This window comes from Phyllostomus hastatus, unplaced genomic scaffold, assembly GCF_019186645.2.
Source record: "Phyllostomus hastatus isolate PE091 unplaced genomic scaffold, TTU_PhHast_1.1 phas_contig_17, whole genome shotgun sequence".
In the NCBI taxonomy this organism is placed as follows: Eukaryota; Metazoa; Chordata; class Mammalia; order Chiroptera; family Phyllostomidae; genus Phyllostomus; species Phyllostomus hastatus.
Window position 1 is genome coordinate 18,253,895 of NW_025333664.1, and position 17,435 is coordinate 18,271,329.

The 17,435-nt window shown below is 36.6% G+C and overlaps 1 protein-coding gene across 7 annotated transcripts in view; it reads left to right on the forward strand.

Annotated features, from left to right (window-relative positions):
* Positions 1-2,155: 2,155 nt before the first annotated feature.
* Positions 2,156-17,435, forward strand: part of RBM39 (RNA binding motif protein 39) — a 31,623-nt gene continuing 16,343 nt past the window's right edge. For 2 of the 7 annotated variants that reach the window (XM_045833632.1, XM_045833634.1), the window contains exons 1-8: positions 2,158-2,475; positions 3,095-3,158; positions 4,906-4,955; positions 9,586-9,780; positions 12,197-12,262; positions 12,359-12,412; positions 14,794-14,911; positions 15,301-15,453. In XM_045833632.1, the coding sequence (XP_045689588.1) occupies positions 3,108-3,158; positions 4,906-4,955; positions 9,586-9,780; positions 12,197-12,262; positions 12,359-12,412; positions 14,794-14,911; positions 15,301-15,453 (687 nt within the window). In that variant the 5' untranslated portion in view covers positions 2,158-2,475; positions 3,095-3,107. Of the gene's footprint in view, positions 2,476-3,094; positions 3,159-3,384; positions 3,458-4,905; positions 4,956-8,402; positions 8,475-9,585; positions 9,781-12,196; positions 12,263-12,358; positions 12,413-14,793; positions 14,912-15,300; positions 15,454-17,435 lie in introns of those variants that run through there. The other 5 variants (XM_045833635.1, XM_045833636.1, XM_045833637.1 and 2 more) reach the window with 4 other exon arrangements.

Below are 17,435 nucleotides of genomic sequence, written 5' to 3' on the forward strand. Positions count from 1 at the left end.
AATGGAGTTGGCAGGTACACCAGCTGAAGGCAGTCTAGAGGTTAAGATCAAGTTCTGTGCTGTCATGCCCCAAACAAAATATTAAGAAAGGACCATCTTTATGCTGCGATATTTGCACAATTACAAGTCACACACCTGGCTAGTGTGGCTTAGTTGCTTGGAGGTCACCCCATAAACTGAAAGGTTGAGTGGTAGATTCCCTGTCAGGCACATACCTAGGGTCAGGGTATATACATAGGTTGCAGGTTTGGTCCCAGTCAGGGCGTGTACAAGAGGCAATAGATTGATGTTTCTCACAAGGAGTCCTTAGTGAGGATTAAAAAAAAAAAAAGAAGAAGAAGAAGAACAGCAACAACAACAAGTCACAATACTGGAATTAAAGGGGAAAAAGAGAAGGCAAAGGTTAGCTTTCCTTTTCTGACATATTATACTTCAATTTAGTTTTCTTTGATGATTTTCAACACTTAAAAGTCAATAGAGGCCCTGGCTGTTGTGGCTCAGTGGATTGAGTGCCAGCCTGTGAATCCAAAGGTCGCTGGTTCGACTTCCAGTCAGGGCACATGCCTGGATTGTGGGCCAGGTCCCCAGTTGGGGGGTGTGCAAGAGGCAACCTCTTGATGTATCTCTCACACATGGATGTTTCTCTCTGTCTTTTTCTCCCTTCCTTACCATCTCTCTAAAAATAAATAAAATCTTTAAAAAAAATCAATAGAGGATCTGAATTTTCAGGAAAGGAGTAAGAGAACATTACTAATATGCAAAATCTATTAACCCTCTAAGAAAAACACTGTTTGAAAAGTTAACTCAAAACAGAAAGCCACCTTACACCTACATTTCCTCTAAATAATTTGCTTAGTAATAACAGAAGTTAACTTTTTTGAGAATTAAATATTTTCCAGGCATGCTACAGGCATTATCTCATTTAATTCTCACTAGGCATTCATTCATTCATTCCTTTATCAAGTATTCACCTGGCTGGGCACCCTGGCTGAAAGCTGAGAATGCAATAGTGTACATTACCTGCCTAGGTCAGTGTCAAGAAGCTTAGCTCAGTAATTATATTACCTTCTTCTTCATAGGAGAAAATGGAGGATAGGACTCGATGAGGTTAATTTACTTTTCCAACGTTGCACAGGTTTGGAGCAGTTACAGGAACCTAAGTATGTCGTTTCAAATCTTTTTCCTCAATCATTTAGTAAATAGACTTCTAGTAAGATTTTTGCTTATATGTAAACTAATTTTTTTCAACCTTTTTCTGTTGGAGGAAAAACCTTTGTACTCGGGACCTCTCTTTTTTCCCCCAGCCGTTATTGACCAAAGAACAAGTGATGAATTTACTCTTAACTGCCAGGCATCTGAGAGACTTCAGGGGCAAGGAGCCAAGACTCAGGAGAATGGGGAGACATCTTTGAAAAAACAACAGCAACACAGACACAAGACCAGACTGTAATTCTGGGGGTGCAAAGCTGGTCCACTGCCCAAGGAAGCAGGGTTTTTTCCCCTCCTGTTTGTCTTTCTCCACTACTTCCGAGGGGGTTCTGAAGCTGGATAGCAGAGGCAGAGCCTAGCCCACCGGCTCCAAAAGGCCGGGACATATTTTTTTTCTACAGCCCTTAACCCTCTATCCCTGTACAGTCTCTTCTTGCATTCTCTCTTACGTGCTTTTTACTTCGTCTTCACCTGTGGCGGATAGTCTACATATGACCGTTTTTTGTTTTATTCTATCGCCATATGGACTAGATTGCCTTATGGCGACCTTGACAGACACATGGGTGGGAGGCCCCGGGGAAGGCGGAGGCGGTTAGCTTTGAGGATGAAACCTTCAAAGAGCTATAGGGAGGCGCCACGAGGAGGTGACGACAACCGAATTCCACTCAGCGTTGAGTCTTCCGAAGGATTGACATGAAATGTACCAACTGCCTTTGCTCTAGCAACTTGCGCGGTCTCGCGAGATGTGGACGCCAATCCGGAAGGAGGAGTCAAAGTGCTTCTCCGAAAGGGGGAAGGGAATATCTGTGGCGCAATCGTTGCGCGAGATTGGGCCGTGGTTGCTGGGGCTTCATCCTTAGATCTCGCGATATTTCGTCTTCTCCAGTCTGAAACTACAGGCAGTTTCTCGCGAGAGCCCGTGCTAAGGGCTCTGTGAGGCCCCGTGTGTTTGTGTGTGTGTATATGTGTGTTAGTGAATGTGAATACGGGGAAGCAGCGGCCGCCATTTCAGGGAGGCTGCGGACGTTGTCGCAGGCTTGGATTCTGAGCTGCCGAAGCCGCCGTGCTGCACTCCCGAGCGGGCTTCTCTAATCCCATTGTTTCTTTTAGATTCGCTCGGGCCTATCCGCCCTTGGAGCCTGAAATTCGGGCTGGGCGGTACCGCGGCCCGGGCCTAGAGGCTTAACTGTAGCAACAGCGGCGGCAGCTGCAGCAGCTCCCTTCTTTCTGAACACGAGCACCACAGGGGCCCGGAAGCCCGCACAGGTAAGTAGTTGTTGTGAACCCTAGTATTTGAAGAGATTTCTTGAGGTTCAATTTTTTTCTTGGGTTGAGGAACACTCCCTAGGCGTTTTTTTAGCGACGGTGGGGGAGGGCAGGTTTTCTAGAAATCGGCCCCATTTTGGCGACCGCGCCCTTCTTTTCCGGTTGAGTAGTTTTTAGGGTTCTTGGGTGTCAAGAACCCCAGGGAGGTCTCGGGCAGATGGCGACCTGTTCCTTCGAGGCCTGGGCCGGCCGCGACCTCCCAACATGGCGCCAGCCGAACGCTGCTGCCATGGCACACAACCCGTCCCTACCGAGGGAGTTTCCCCGGCTTCTAAAATGGCAGAGCGGGTTTTGCGCGGAAAGGCGCGCTCGCTCGAGGCTCCCGGGTTCTGTTTTTGGAGTTCGTTGCAGGGTTTTAAAAGCCGAACGTTTAGTTTATTTTAATGTAATCTTAGAGGCATTTCACATTTAGTTACCAAGCCTGGTAAAGTGCGTTGTGCTACATCAGTCATGCCTGGGCTTTCGAAAATGTTTTTCTGAAGTGTCGGAGTATTTGAGTAAGAAATGGAGCATAAATGAAATAGTATTTACTCATAGAATTACCTTATTGTTTCCATAGGCGTTTAGAGAAAATGGCAGACGATATTGATATTGAAGCAATGCTTGAGGCTCCTTACAAGAAGGTGAGAAAAAAAGTGTTGGTGAGGTTTATATATTTCTTGATTTAGCATTATTCACGAAACTACTGCTGAAATGTAAACTAACCTCCCCGGAGCCCTCTTGATTTATCTTATCAGAGATGCATTACGTATAACTTGCAAAAGTAAATATATGCTATTGATGTAATAATATTGTGCAGTAGTTTCACTTCAGCGTGATGAATAAATGCCCATCTATCTCTCTTTGTAGACTTGCCTAACGATATCTCACCTCTACTCCCATGAATTCACCTTTGATTCCAGTGTGAACTGTCAATCATAAGGTAGTAATTGAGTGACTTATCGCTGTACCGTGGTCCCCTAGGTAAAATGACTCAACTAAGAATTACCAGCTCCAGTTTGGTATAGCAAAAAGGTGAATGTAGTGGTTTGGGAAAATAGCAGGGGTCCAAGAATAACAAAGTAAAACCAGTCTGTGGCAAGCAAATCTTTAATGTCTTACAAGAAGAAATGGGTGAGATTTAAAATATTTTTCTATATATGTAAAAGACTGGTGATAGTAAAATATTAAAACAGGCAGGTGGTGATCTGCTTAGTTAAAAAACACTAAAATTCTTGGATCCCTGAATAGAAAAAAAAAAATTTAAAGCCAAAGAGGCAGTATCACAACTTACAGTCACTTGGTGACTGTTTCACTGTTCTCCATATTGTTTTATTTTTAACTAGTCCCTGCCATATTTCACACTAAAAAACTACAAAGGAATTTGACTAGTAATAATAGTCTTTGACCCATTTCAGTATCACAGTGAAACTAAAGTGTCTTTTCATTCTTTCACCAGTTGGTGGTGAAAATAGCAGTATGCATGCATTATCACTGGTGTCACAAACTGTAAGCTTTGTAAGTTAGCAGTTAAACTTCTATAACTGGTGTGATCAAGCTTTAACATAAACATTGCGCTAAACCTTTTTAAAATAATACATTTGTTTTGGAGTGTATAGCACGACCATGTGGTACCAATTTGGATGAATTCTTTATAGCTTTAAATAGTTTAATAATGCTTAAGTCTTTCGAAGAACTTTCTATTTTAATGTTAAGATTCTTGTGTCTTAGTTAAACATGGATGTAATTCCGTGTAAACAGGTATGGAAGTAGGAAATGTTTAGGCTGGACTGGTGGATTATTAATTGACTTTCTTGGGTTCTTGAGAGTCAACATTACTAAAGCAGTGTGAATCCCTGTTTGCTTCAGGGCGAGATGTGTGACAGAGGTGGCATCAAGCTCTTACAGTCCCAACCCTCCAACGGAAATGGGCGAAGATCTCAGGAATGGCATCGGTCACAGGAAATCCATAGTGGCTGGCTGCTAGCATGGCCACTTGGGGCTTAGGCAGAAATAGAGCCATGGTACTGACCAAAGGGACCATAGCACATGGAATAAAACTCAAAACAGGACTTTATTCATGTTTTAAAGAAATTCTATTTAACCACTTCAACACTGTATAAATCTGGATAACTTAATATTTATGTAAGAAAGTAAAATTTAACATGTTAATATGCCTTTTTATTTTTGTATCTTGATGACTTAATTGTAAGCAACAAAGTGGTTAAACACACCCATCTAAATTTTTTTATAGCCTTCCATGTTAAACTATGGATAAGTAATTAGTTTTAAAATTGTTTTGTATTTTCTTATTCCTGTTCCCTTTACCCTTTGACAACTTGAAATGTTACCACTTCGTCCTCATGATGTTCTTCTATCAACCTTGCTTAGGATGAGAACAAGTTGAGCAGTGCTAATGGCCATGAAGAACGTAGCAAAAAGTAAGTTTTAAGAAGGGAGCTGGGGCGGGGCGGGGGAGGGGGCAGGACTTAGTTTTGTGTTCCTGTGGCCAAAGCATCAAACTAAGGTGGTCTGTGGAAGCTTTTCTTTGCCTCTTTTAGAAAACTGGTTCTTTTGGGGGACTAGAAACTATTTGAGGATATAAAACTGGGGACTCCTTCCCTAGATTTCAGAATATGGTTTTAGGGACCTTTTGGACACCTTTCTCTCCAAGTCCATCCAGGACAATTTGTATGAATGTTATATTACAGCTTGTCTTTTATCTTCAGTTTATTAACTTTGGTTTAATGTTTAGTAATGTTATCAATTAAACTAACATTCACTGAAGATGGGTTAGGAAGAGGGAAAGGTAACAAGATAATAGGCCAAGGAAGGTATTCTAAATTACTGAAGGAGTCAGCTATGAATTAGCCAAGCTTCTTGCTGCTTAAAGACTATTTTTGTCATAATGGTATATAGCATACTTAAGTACTTCTTATGTTCCTCTTACATATCTTTTGTTTGAAGCTTTTAAAACTCTAGTAAACTTAATAGTGAGAATGGAGTTTTTGAAAAATTGAGTGACAGAAGTTAATAGAGTTAAATGAGTAATCCGAAACAGTAATAACTCAGTGCTTTAGACTAGAACAGAATACAGTATACAAAGTTCTAAGTAATAGTATAGATTAAATTAGATCTATTTTATAAGGTCGGATGCTATTAGAGTTTCCTTTCAGCTCTAAAATTAGTGATTCTTAATAACATGGTGATATACACATCAATTGTTTTATTAGCCTATATTTGTGATGTCATTAAAACATTTTGTCATGTTCATGACTTAATACGCAAAGATAAATAGCCATTGCTTGGATTTTGTTTGTTTCTTTGTGTTTTGGGTGGCTCTTTTCCTCTTAAGAGCTCAGAGTGCTTTATAATAATACACTACCTCAACATTCTCACAATTACTTTGTTAGGTGGGTTGATATAATTTCATAAAAATATGAAAAATTGTTAAATGGAGTTATTTAGGCTTTGCTACATTTTTCATAATAATTTCCCTAAAATAATGGAGTAGTAATGGATTAAAAATGATATAAAACATCCTACCTTTTTTTTTTTTTTTCTTCCCTGGTGGAAGTTAGTTATAGTTACTCACTAATCACAACAGGTTATAGGTATTAGGTTTGGGTTTAGTCTTGAATTGTTACATATGAGACAATCAACCAGTCATTGTATGGTTTAATGTATCTGGTTTTAGACCTTTACCAAAGTAACTGTTTCCTAATTAATGGTTCTAATTCACAGTTCTGTAATCCAAAGATGATGTAGGAAGGGGTATTCATATATCATGAAATAAGCTAATCTAGTCCAGACTAGTGGGTGAGGTAAAGCTCTCATTGTAAGTGTGGAAAAGATGAGAACATGCAGTGTGGGGTACAGACTCTTGTACAATTTTTATTTTTTGTTTTTAATTTTTTAAGATTTTATTTTTAGGTGAAGGGAGGGAGAGAAACTTGATATAATATTGATATTATATCAATGTGTGGTTGCCTCTTGTGTGCCCCCTACTGGGTGGGGGGTGGCTAGCCCACAACCCAGGCATGTGCCTGACTGGGAATTTAACCAGTGACACTTTAGTTCGCAGGCCTGCACTCAACCCACTGAGCCACATCAGCCAGGGCCCTTGTGCCATTGTTAGATGTCATTCCTTCTTGCTAATGTTATTTCCAGTTTTACAATACTTCCTGCATCTAAGCCCATTAAAGCTACCAAGTTTTTACAAGGACACGATGATAGATGCATAGCGGTCTTTATCTCATGTAAACAGTCTTATGGGACTAAATACAATGGACAGTTTTCTTTAATTGATCATAGGGATCTTTGACTAAGGGAAGAACTTTCCAAAACATTCCATCTACCATCTAGGGTCTTTTTAAATGTACAAATTATTTCTCTTCAGACATCTCACCAATTATGTATAGCTGATTAAATAAATGGCTCCCTTGTTCAATCAGGAACTTTTTCCCATTTTTCTGAAGGGAATTAATCTTCCAATTTAATTTCAAAGTTATCTAGGAGAGAAATGTATTTAGATTATACATAGATAGAATATAAAGCAAAATGTTCAGTGCTTTAGTTTTTGGCGTAAGTTAAGTCAACCAAAGAAAGGTGCCACATTGCAATTTTCATCTTAAAACTTCATTGTCTTAAAAGCCATTGAGTGTTGGATGTAGTTTTAAGGTGGTAAGAAAATATACATTATGAGAATTGAGAGGGACCAGTAAATGTTTTCTTTTAAGAAATAGTTAATTTTGATTCTCATTACATGTACTCAGTTGTATTCCGATAGCAAAAAGAACTAAGTTTAATATAATACAAATTGATTATCAATTAAAGAACTATACACCTGAGTTCGGCAAGACATCAAAATGCGCTTTTTAAAGTCCTGGAGCTTGCCTTCATGGGAATATTACTTGTTAGTATAACCAGTTTAACAAAGTCTAAATCAGCATTTATTCAGTTAAATTCTTTTAGGAATTACTCAAAAAAGAGTAACAATAAAATGACACAGTTGAAATATATTGGCTACTGTGGTGTGGATTATCTATAAATTTTGGAATAAATGACTTTTCTATTTTTTTCTTATTTTCCAGAGTACTTTGCATTTAAAATTTAGATCTTCTTACATGGAAGAGGTCAAATCCAGTTATAGCAAAACACCTTTACAGCAGAGGCCATATAACCAAAAAGTCCAAAGGCCCAGCCCAGTGGACCTTTTACTTCAATGATGTTCAGTACAAAATTCCACTGCCACTAAAGACTTTGGAAAGTCCCTTTTAAGTTGTAACAGGATTTGACTATTATGGATTTATATAACTTCTTTTTAGATAACTTAATAAATGTTCTTTGAAGCTATAGACTGATTTCTTACACCCTTAAATTTTTGTCTGGGCTTTTATGCAGAGAATTGTACATTTTCAATGTCTTAGTATGTTGCTATCTTTTTACCTGTCTGGGGTTGCCTTCAGATGTGGGTGGGGACTCATTAAAAAAATCCTAGGAAGACCTTAAAGTGAAATTAGCTCTTCAGTTTTCAAGTCCTTTGTTAAAATAAGTCCTGGGCCTAAAAAGAGGTAAACAGGGAGGTTGGCTGCCTCTCTTCTATGGGCCATCTATAAGCAGAGCAAAACTTGTCTTTATTTGTGGGAGATGGAGTTACTTTTTACTTTGTCCCCTAATTGATTATGTTCAGGACTTTTGATTATAGCTATTGCACAGAATTCCTTAAGAGAGTGTCAGGTTTTTCAGGTAACAAAGTTGGAATGTTATCTGTTGCCCTTTGGGCATGCTTTTATGACATATAAATAATGAGTGTAGCCTAATTTTCTGTCATGTGCTACCTAGCATATACATTTCTGACAGTCAGGTGGATTATCTTGAAATTTTAGACAAAGTTTCTGCCTCCTTGGAAAGCTCTACATCTCCTTGTGATTGGAGTGTGGGTTTCAAGATTCCAGAAGGTGGGTGTCTTCATTTTCTATTTTCAATGCACTCTAAGATGGCCTACTTACAGGTTTTCTGAGGCAGACTCCGGTTGCTCTTGTGCTAACTTTACTTTGATAAAAACTAAACAGTTAAATGAAATCTCCAAATGATGGTAGAGTTGTCAAAATGTTTCATCTTTTAGCTACTATAAGTTCACATTTTAGTGGAATAAGTTTATTTTGAAATGGCTTTCAATTTATATTGAAATATCTGAAGGCACCTCTAAAACTTGGGTGATAGCACAGGTATAGATTGTAAGATTTAACTGTGAAATGAGTGATATGTTGTGAAGAATATAGAAATGAACAGAAAGATATGATTGACTGGCTTTTTTACCTTTCAGAGTTTGAAATTTTGCAAAGATTTATATAGATGTTGTTTTTTTAATTGCACCCCACATGCTATATAAACTGACATAACAGTGGCATACTCCATTTTCCCATATACTCATAAATTTCAAAAGAAAATACCTGAAATGGTTACAGTAGCATCTATATGAGTGTCAGAATGCATTTTACTGAATTTTACTATCTTTTGTTACTTGTAATTTTTTGATCATGGAAACCAAAATTCTGATGTTTATATGGCCTGGTGAAAGGACAAAATAATACATGAATAAATTGGATCAAAATTGACTTTTGGGAAATGAATGTGTTTAATGACAATTCTTACATATGATTTAGCACTAATACTTCTATGTTAACATTCTGTTATAATAATTGGTTTATTACTGTGTCCTGTGGATTATAGTAGTACTTGTTGGTCAGTTATAAGATGGTCAAACTTTATTTAAAGTCCTTTCCTTTTTAGACCTGTAGCTGACTCAGGCGATGATTATAGTCCCTCCTCTCAAATATTTTTTGTCAACTGACTGCTGATGTTCAGTAGTAGAAGGCAAAGGTGTTGGGTATTGTTTACTTTACCTAGGAGTTACTTTTTTTAATAAATAAGATTGTGTATCATTGTATGATCATAAAAATGGCAAAGTAAATTTACAAAAATATTTTAAAAATTCTGGCCATAAAAGGAATATATTTTCACAGATCATTATACCAGTAAGATAATAGTGGGGGTTTTTTTCCTTAGGAGGAAAAAAAGCAAGAGCAGAAGTCGTAGTCATGAACGAAAAAGAAGCAAAAGTAAGGAACGGAAGCGAAGCAGAGATAGAGAAAGGAAAAAGAGCAAAAGCCGTGAAAGGAAGCGAAGTAGAAGCAAAGAAAGGAGACGGAGCCGCTCAAGAAGTCGAGATCGCAGATTCAGAGGCCGCTACAGAAGTCCTTAGTATGTAACTGTGATTATGATTATGAATATAGTTGGAGTCATTTGCCAGGTGTCCAGATAGCAATTTAATCTGAGTGATTTGAACTGTGAAATTTTACTTTTCAATATGGTTATTTTAAAAAGTATTAAATAAGGATATTTGCATTGAAAAGACTAGTAAAGTGAAAAACTGAACAAATATCTAACTTTTGTTTTATTCTAGGCATACAGATTATTTTTTATTCCATATAAAAATAATAATATAACTGTATGCCAGTCCAAACTGGACTATAGCACTAGAGTGCTAAGATTTGATAAATGTAGCACTGAATATTTGAAAGCTTGGAGGTTTGTGAACATTTACTGAACATAAGTTTATTTATGTTCAGTATGCACTTAGTTAATAATGTCTGTGTGGCTGTTTTCAGCTGAAATGACAGGCCCTTTGTGAATTTGATCTATGCTCCTGGATAATAATGATTTGGGGGGCTCATTATGCATTGTATTTAAAGTTTTAAAATAAAGCACTAACGGTGCCTGGAAGCTTAAATTACTATGGAAAGTTGGATGTGGTTAAGTATATTATAAAGTTTCATTATAATCATTTTAAAAACTCTCAATTGTATTAATACCTGGAAAGCGCCTACCTGCAGCTTTTAAGCAAGAATTGAATATGGCAATCCTTAGTGCTTTTCTCTTAAACACACTGTTGTAAATTATGGGATTTTTTAAATGAGCACTTCTAACTTTAAAAATTGAATGGATGAAAGTGGAATTCACAGATAACTAAATCAGAGTCTCGTCTCTGACACTTGGGCAAGTTACCTCTGCGTTTTCATTTTCTTAGTTTTTAAGAAAGGTAACAATTATCAGAAAAAATGAGCATTGAGAAGAGAATATAAAGAAAGCACTCAATATAATGCTATTCATGAAATGTTTTGGTATTTGAAGCTATTCACCTTTGAGTTCTGATTCTTGTTCTTAAATCTTGAAAATGGAAAGAATTGAACTATTTGTTTTCTAAGTTCTTCCTAGGTGCTTATTCGTTAACCTTTCAAGAGCTTAAAGGGACCATAATGTTCTTTTTGATTCCGAATGCTCTATTAGAAAACAACGTTGCTTTTTGTCCAATTTATCAAAGTTTACTGCATTTTTTAAATCAGAATGAACTAAATAGAGAAGAGGATTACTTTAATAAATTCTGAATACTATTTTCTCTGTTTAGTGATGAATACTTGAAGTCAGCCTGTGATTCTGGTCTGACTTAAAAATGGATTTAGTTTTCACATTTGGTTTCAGGTAATTTCTAACTATGGAGGCAAAAACTGGGACTTTAATAATTAATGGGGGTAGAATATTTTAATACATTCTTATTAGGGCTTAAATTTACCCAGGAAATGTATATTCTTAATTATCTGTTTGAATTACAAAGGACCCATTTAATATAAAGTAATTTACTTGAAACTGCTTGAATGTTGAGTACATGTAGAGTTCATGAAAATGAATCCAAATGGGTGGGTCACAGACCACTAGTTACTTCATTTTTATTACCCTTCTGGGAAAGAATAACAGGATGAGCACTAAGGGACATCTGACTGTCTCTCTAATTTAGTTTGGTCATTCAAAATAAAAGGCTCAAATACCACTGAGCCTTTTTAGAGTTACTTAGAATACAGGATAAAACTGTATTTTAAAATAGTTGCTATTACAATTTTTTATTGTTATTTTTTCTTAGAATAGTTGCCCTTTTTATCTTTTTTTTTAAAAAAAAAACATCAATATGTCATCCTCAAAAAAGGATTTTGAAGAATCAGTGAACTTCATCTTTACAATGGAATAATTTGCCACAAAGAAGTGAAGTGTGATGTACTAAATGTGCTTTTTTATGTAGTCCCTGAGACTTGCTATTAAATGGAAATTTAGAGTTTTTTTGATTATATAAATAGTCTCCTTATTTTTTAAAAGAAGTCCCTCAAGAAAACATGAATATTGTTATACGTACTTAAGTGTTAAATACATGTATGTTCCTGAGAGGATGTGCAAAGATGCACACCAAACTGGTAACTGTAATTATTCCTGGTGTGAGAGAAGTTCAGGGTGATCTATTTTCACTTTTGTGTGTGCTTTTTTATAACCTCAGGAATATATTCATGTGTAATTTTTAAAAAACAATAGACTGAAAATAAGAGCATTTTCAGAATTTAAAAAATTTTGAGGCTGTAACCTTTGGTTTTGGCACCTCTCAGTGGTCCAGGATGGATAACTGTAAGAGCAGTTTGCCTGGGATAGAGTTAAAAGAAAAAGTCTTATTTCCTCTTCATAATTGAGGTGGAAAAGAAGCAGCCTAAACAATGTTAAACTTGCTGGAGAGCACATGAACGTGATCTTAGCAAGACCCTAAACCTGTAACTAGTGTAATTTTGTGTTTCCTTTTTAGCTCCGGACCAAAATTTAACAGTGCCATCCGAGGAAAGATTGGGTTGCCTCATAGCATCAAATTAAGGTTTTTAAACATACTTCTGAATTGTTTAAATTGTTTTTCAAGGAACTAATGTGGTGTACTTGTTTGGGTAACTTCTGATACTTTTTAACTTTGCAGCAGACGACGCTCCCGAAGCAAAAGTCCATTCAGAAAAGACAAGAGCCCTGTGAGGTAGCTGTTGTCACTCTTTCTTTCTTTAAAGCTTTTCACTTAAATAAAGCTTCAGCCATATTAAATTTACTTCCTTTTGTAATACTATTACTATTAATGCATTACTTTCATTTTAACTTCATATAACTAAATTAAGCAGTAATTACTGTTTTAATGTGCAGATGCTACATGTAATGTTATTTCCCTTTTTTGTATTGACTAAATTAACAAAAAAATTTAAAGATTTTTAACATTGATTTTTAGAGAGGGGGAAGGGAGGGAGATAAACATCAGTGTGTGGGCACCTCTTGCACGCTCTCCTCCCACCCAACACCCCACCAGGGTCCTGGCCCCCAACCAAAGCATGTGCCTTGACTGGGAGTCAAACTGGCAACCCTTTGGTTCCCAGGCAGGCACTTAATCCCCTGAGGTACACCAGCCAGGACTACATTGACTAAATTTTTTTAATGATAGCTATAGAAACCTTGAAATGACTTCACTCACTGATCTTTGGAATTAATACATTTGAGTTACTGAAATGGCCTCCGTGAAAGTAGTTAATCATAATTTTTATCATTTCTTTCCTGAGAAAAAGTATTTTATTTCCAAAGTCTTAACCAAATTGACTGGTTCTTAAGTAGTATTTCATTTTTTAATGTTTTCTGTGAATTATTTTCCTTTAATAAACAAGGCTTATCTGTCCAATTTTCCATGTTGGTCAACCAACATTTTGTTAAACGGTAGCAAGGCTTATCTGTCCAATTTACCATGTTGGTCAACCAACATTTTGTTAAACGGTAGCATTGTTCTTTACTGATGTTCTGGCTTCCCTTAAAGGCACCTTTTAACTTTGAGTTTATCCTGTTATTTGGTATATTCTAATGATCCCAAGATTAGGTAAAAATTTGAATGATTTTGAAAACTCTCTGTGACAGATACTGAGGTTTTGTTCTTGAATATTTAGTTTTCTCTCCGAAAATCCGCTGTCAGTTCTCTTTGTCTAGATCTATCTAGTTCAGCTTTTTACCTGAGTTTTATCATAATGTGTTTAAAATCAGTTGGTGGTTTCTCAAGGGGGGATTTACCAGAATTTTGTATGGAGTATTTCAGAAGTATTCCTGAGAATATTCAAAATGGGGATAAGAGCATGTTGTATCATAAAGTATTCACTGAGAATCTTAACCATATAGTGGTGTTTTATAATGGTAATGTTAATAGATACTTTTATGTTCCTTGAAATTTATAAAATTAGATTTGTACTATTGTTCCTTCTTTGGGCACTTTAGTTCCTTCTATAAATATAGAAGTATAAGGCTATTTGATACTTGTCTAGATAGTTTCCTGCTTTTTATTTTTTATTTTCTTAATTGTTACTCTGTGTGTATTGTATATCCATCAAGAAACATTTCTTTGGATACTGATTTGCAGAGTCTTAGTAAAATGGTTCCAGACTAATAAACAACAATCTATTTCAATTTGTTAGATAAAATAAATTTTGTAGCATCAAATTGTTTTTATCATTTGGGATTTTACTTTCAAGGATAACATTTTGTGATTATCAAACTTGGTTTCACTTTATGATTTTACGGTTTGTTGTGGGAAATCATCCTACTATCTTAGGACCAGTCTGATTTGTGGCTAGTTGGGGTTATATCCTGTTGTTGTTAGTATACTTTCAGACTTTCGATTTGCTGTTCATTATCCAAGAGAAAACACCATTTGTAAGTTTGAGAGGTCAGTGGACTTTTTTGTCATAATGTAGCGATTTTTGACCTTTTTCATCTTGTGGCACATGATGAAAATTTGTGCCCACCAAAAAATACATTTTTTGCCAATCTGACAATAAATTTTATTCACACCAGGTGGCTATTGTGTTAATTTTTTTTTTTAATTCAGCAATCTAAGGGAAAAGAGGTCAGTTCCCCTGACTATAAAGTCAGGTGTTGCATATTTTAAAAATGCTTGCCCTGACTAGTGTGGCTCAGTTGGTTGGAGTATTGTCCTGTAACCAAAAGGTCTTAGATTCGATTCTCAGGACACATAATCCAGGTTATGTGTTCAGTACTCAGTTGGGGCACAAATGGGAAAATCAGTTAGTGTCTCTCTCTTTCTTTCTCTCAAAGCAATAAAAAAAATGTCTTTTGGTGTGGATTAAAAAATAAAAATTCTTGTGGCACACACTAGTTGAAAAATTGCTGCCCTAATACCATGTTAGAAGAAACATTTAGTAAACTGTCATTCTGTTGAAGGAATTGAGTCTCACTGAATTACTTTATTGACATTTTATATAAATATGGCTTGGGCATAGTGACAAACTAGTTTCAGTAAAGTTTATTCTGTTTACTGAAAGCGTACATTAAAGAGAGGAACTTACAAAATTCTGTATTTCTTAATCCTCTTAGGGAACCTATCGATAATTTAACTCCTGAGGAAAGAGATGCAAGGACTGTTTTCTGCATGCAGTTGGCAGCAAGAATTCGGCCAAGGGATTTGGAAGAGTTTTTCTCAACAGTAGGAAAGGTAATCTTCGCCTGTTTAGGGAGGTCAACTAAGTGGCAATTGCAAACATTTTAATAATTGTTGGTATGGCAGATAAAATAACACATCTGAACACCAAATCTTGTGATTTAGTAGAATTTATTTACAGAATTTATTTTTGGGAATGTTCCTATTTTGCCTTACTTGGAAGTTAATAAGTGTTGGTTGATTAATATAACCATGTTGCTCTTCAAAGGATAGCAGTAGGCCTACAAATTGACTTACTTAAAATTTTTTATGACGGCTATACCTTTTCTGCATCAGTATTGTTCCTCTTTGTCTGTTTTTTAAATTACCTATAATGGTTTTCATGGGATAGTTGTACAAACAACCTTTTGTTAACTGTGTGTGTGTGTGTGTTTTTTTTTCAGGTTCGAGATGTGAGGATGATTTCTGATAGAAATTCAAGACGTTCCAAAGGAATTGCTTATGTGGAATTTGTCGATGTTAGCTCAGTGCCTCTAGCAATAGGATTAACTGGCCAACGGGTTTTAGGAGTGCCAATCATAGTACAGGCATCACAGGTAATTTTTCTTGCTTAAGAATTTCATCATTGATACTAATGGAAACCTGCTTTTCTCAGTGTTGTGCTGTAGTTCTCTGTGCCTTATGTAATCACCACTTACTATGCTACCTTAGGCCATAGGTTCTTAGGACAGCTTTAGCATAGTGTTTTTTTGTAATTACCTATTTCTTGAACAAGATTTCAGACTTTGTCTAGAATTTTATTGATTTGTGATAATCTGTTGGAGATAAATCATCTAAGAACATGTTTTCCCCTTCCAATCTTTCAAGTTGAGTGATTTTGATCTTTTTTTGTTGTTGTTGGCGGGGAGAGAGTACATTGGTTAAAGCTGGAGACAGGAAACAAAAAAGGGCTTAGGATTGAAGAAGCAACAAGAGCCAGCCTAGGGAAGACTGATTTGGCTCTCTAGAAATGTTATAGGAAAGAAATGACCCTCCTTGGGTATGCTTTGGCTTACAGAGTAGTCAGAAAAGGGGGCCTTGGAAACGGGTCCAGGGGGTAGCCTGGAGTGAGGAGCTGCTGCCTTTTGCTTCCCTGGTTTCAAGTCTTGTGGGGTCCCTTAGAGTTCAGGAGATGCATGTCTGTGAGGAAAGAGAAAAACGAAAAGAAAGGCACCTGAAAGAAAAAATGTGCTGATTTTCGACTTCAGAAAATTTGGTACTTTCAGAAAATTTTATATTTATATAAAGCCAACAAAGACTAGTTTGGCCCTGGCCAAATAGCTCAGTTGGTTAGAGTGTTGTCCAAATACACCAAGGTTGCGAGTTCCATCCCCTGTCAGGGCACATACAAGAATCAACCACTGAATGCATAAATAAGTGGAACGACAAGTTGATAATTCTGTCTCTAACTCCTCTTTCCCCTCTCCCTCCCTCCCTCTAAAAATCAGTTTTAAAAAACAGTAATTTGAACAGCTATCAGTTCTAATATTTCTTGAAAAGTGGATATTTTATAAACTAATTGGAGGTCATATTCTAAGGTAAAGCAAATTTTGATATAATTCCTCTTTGCTGATTCTCTACAGAATTGGCATCAACATTTTAGTTCATTTAGATGTGGAAAAATTTAGATGTATCTACTGAGTATGTAATACGAAAATACATACTAGGGTTCCATCATCAGTACCTGAATAGTCCACATTGGTCATTTTTCTTTTTTCTTTTGGTTTTAAGATTTTATTTATTTTTAGAGAGAGGGGAAAGGAGGGGGAGAAACATCAATATTTGGTTGCCTTTCGTGTGCTCCCTACTGGGGACCCAGCCTGCAACCCAGTCATGTACCCTGACTGGGAATCTAACCAGTGACCCTTTGCTTTACAGACTAGTGCTCAATCCACTGAGCCACACCATCCAGGGCAGCTTTTCAAACCACTGGAAGATATTCCATAATTCCTAAGTAATCTGGTTAGTTCATCAGACTGCGTGGCTCAGTTGGTTGGGTGTTGGGCAGAGTGAGTTTGCCGATTGGATTCCCTTGTCAGGGCACCTGTGAGAGGCAGCTGATAAGTGTTTCTGTCTTGCATTAATGTTTCTCTCCCTCTGTTTCTTTCTAAAAAATAAACTTTTTTGCGGGGGGTGGGGAGGTAAGATTGGCCAAATAACATGGGTCAGAAACAAGTTTGACCCTTTAATTTTTAAAAAAACTATACATAAGCTCTGTAACTACATCCGACTTGAAATTCCAGTTTCACTACTAACAAGTTTATGTGACTGTAACCAACTTACCTACTAGCTCTAGCACCTCTAAAAGGTGAAATATCCTATTTAATATTTTAAGAATACTTAATATTGGTATTTATCACTTCATTGTAAGTAAATAATAGAAAAATGATAGGTCCATGTCCTCTGATGCAGAAAGACAAACTAATAATGTGTAGATTGACTTGACACCCGGGCTGAAAAGCATCAAAATAAATGAGGTTTTGGATCCATTTAACTTGCTATTGACCTATACTACTCGAGGTGTGCCATTTTGTTACAA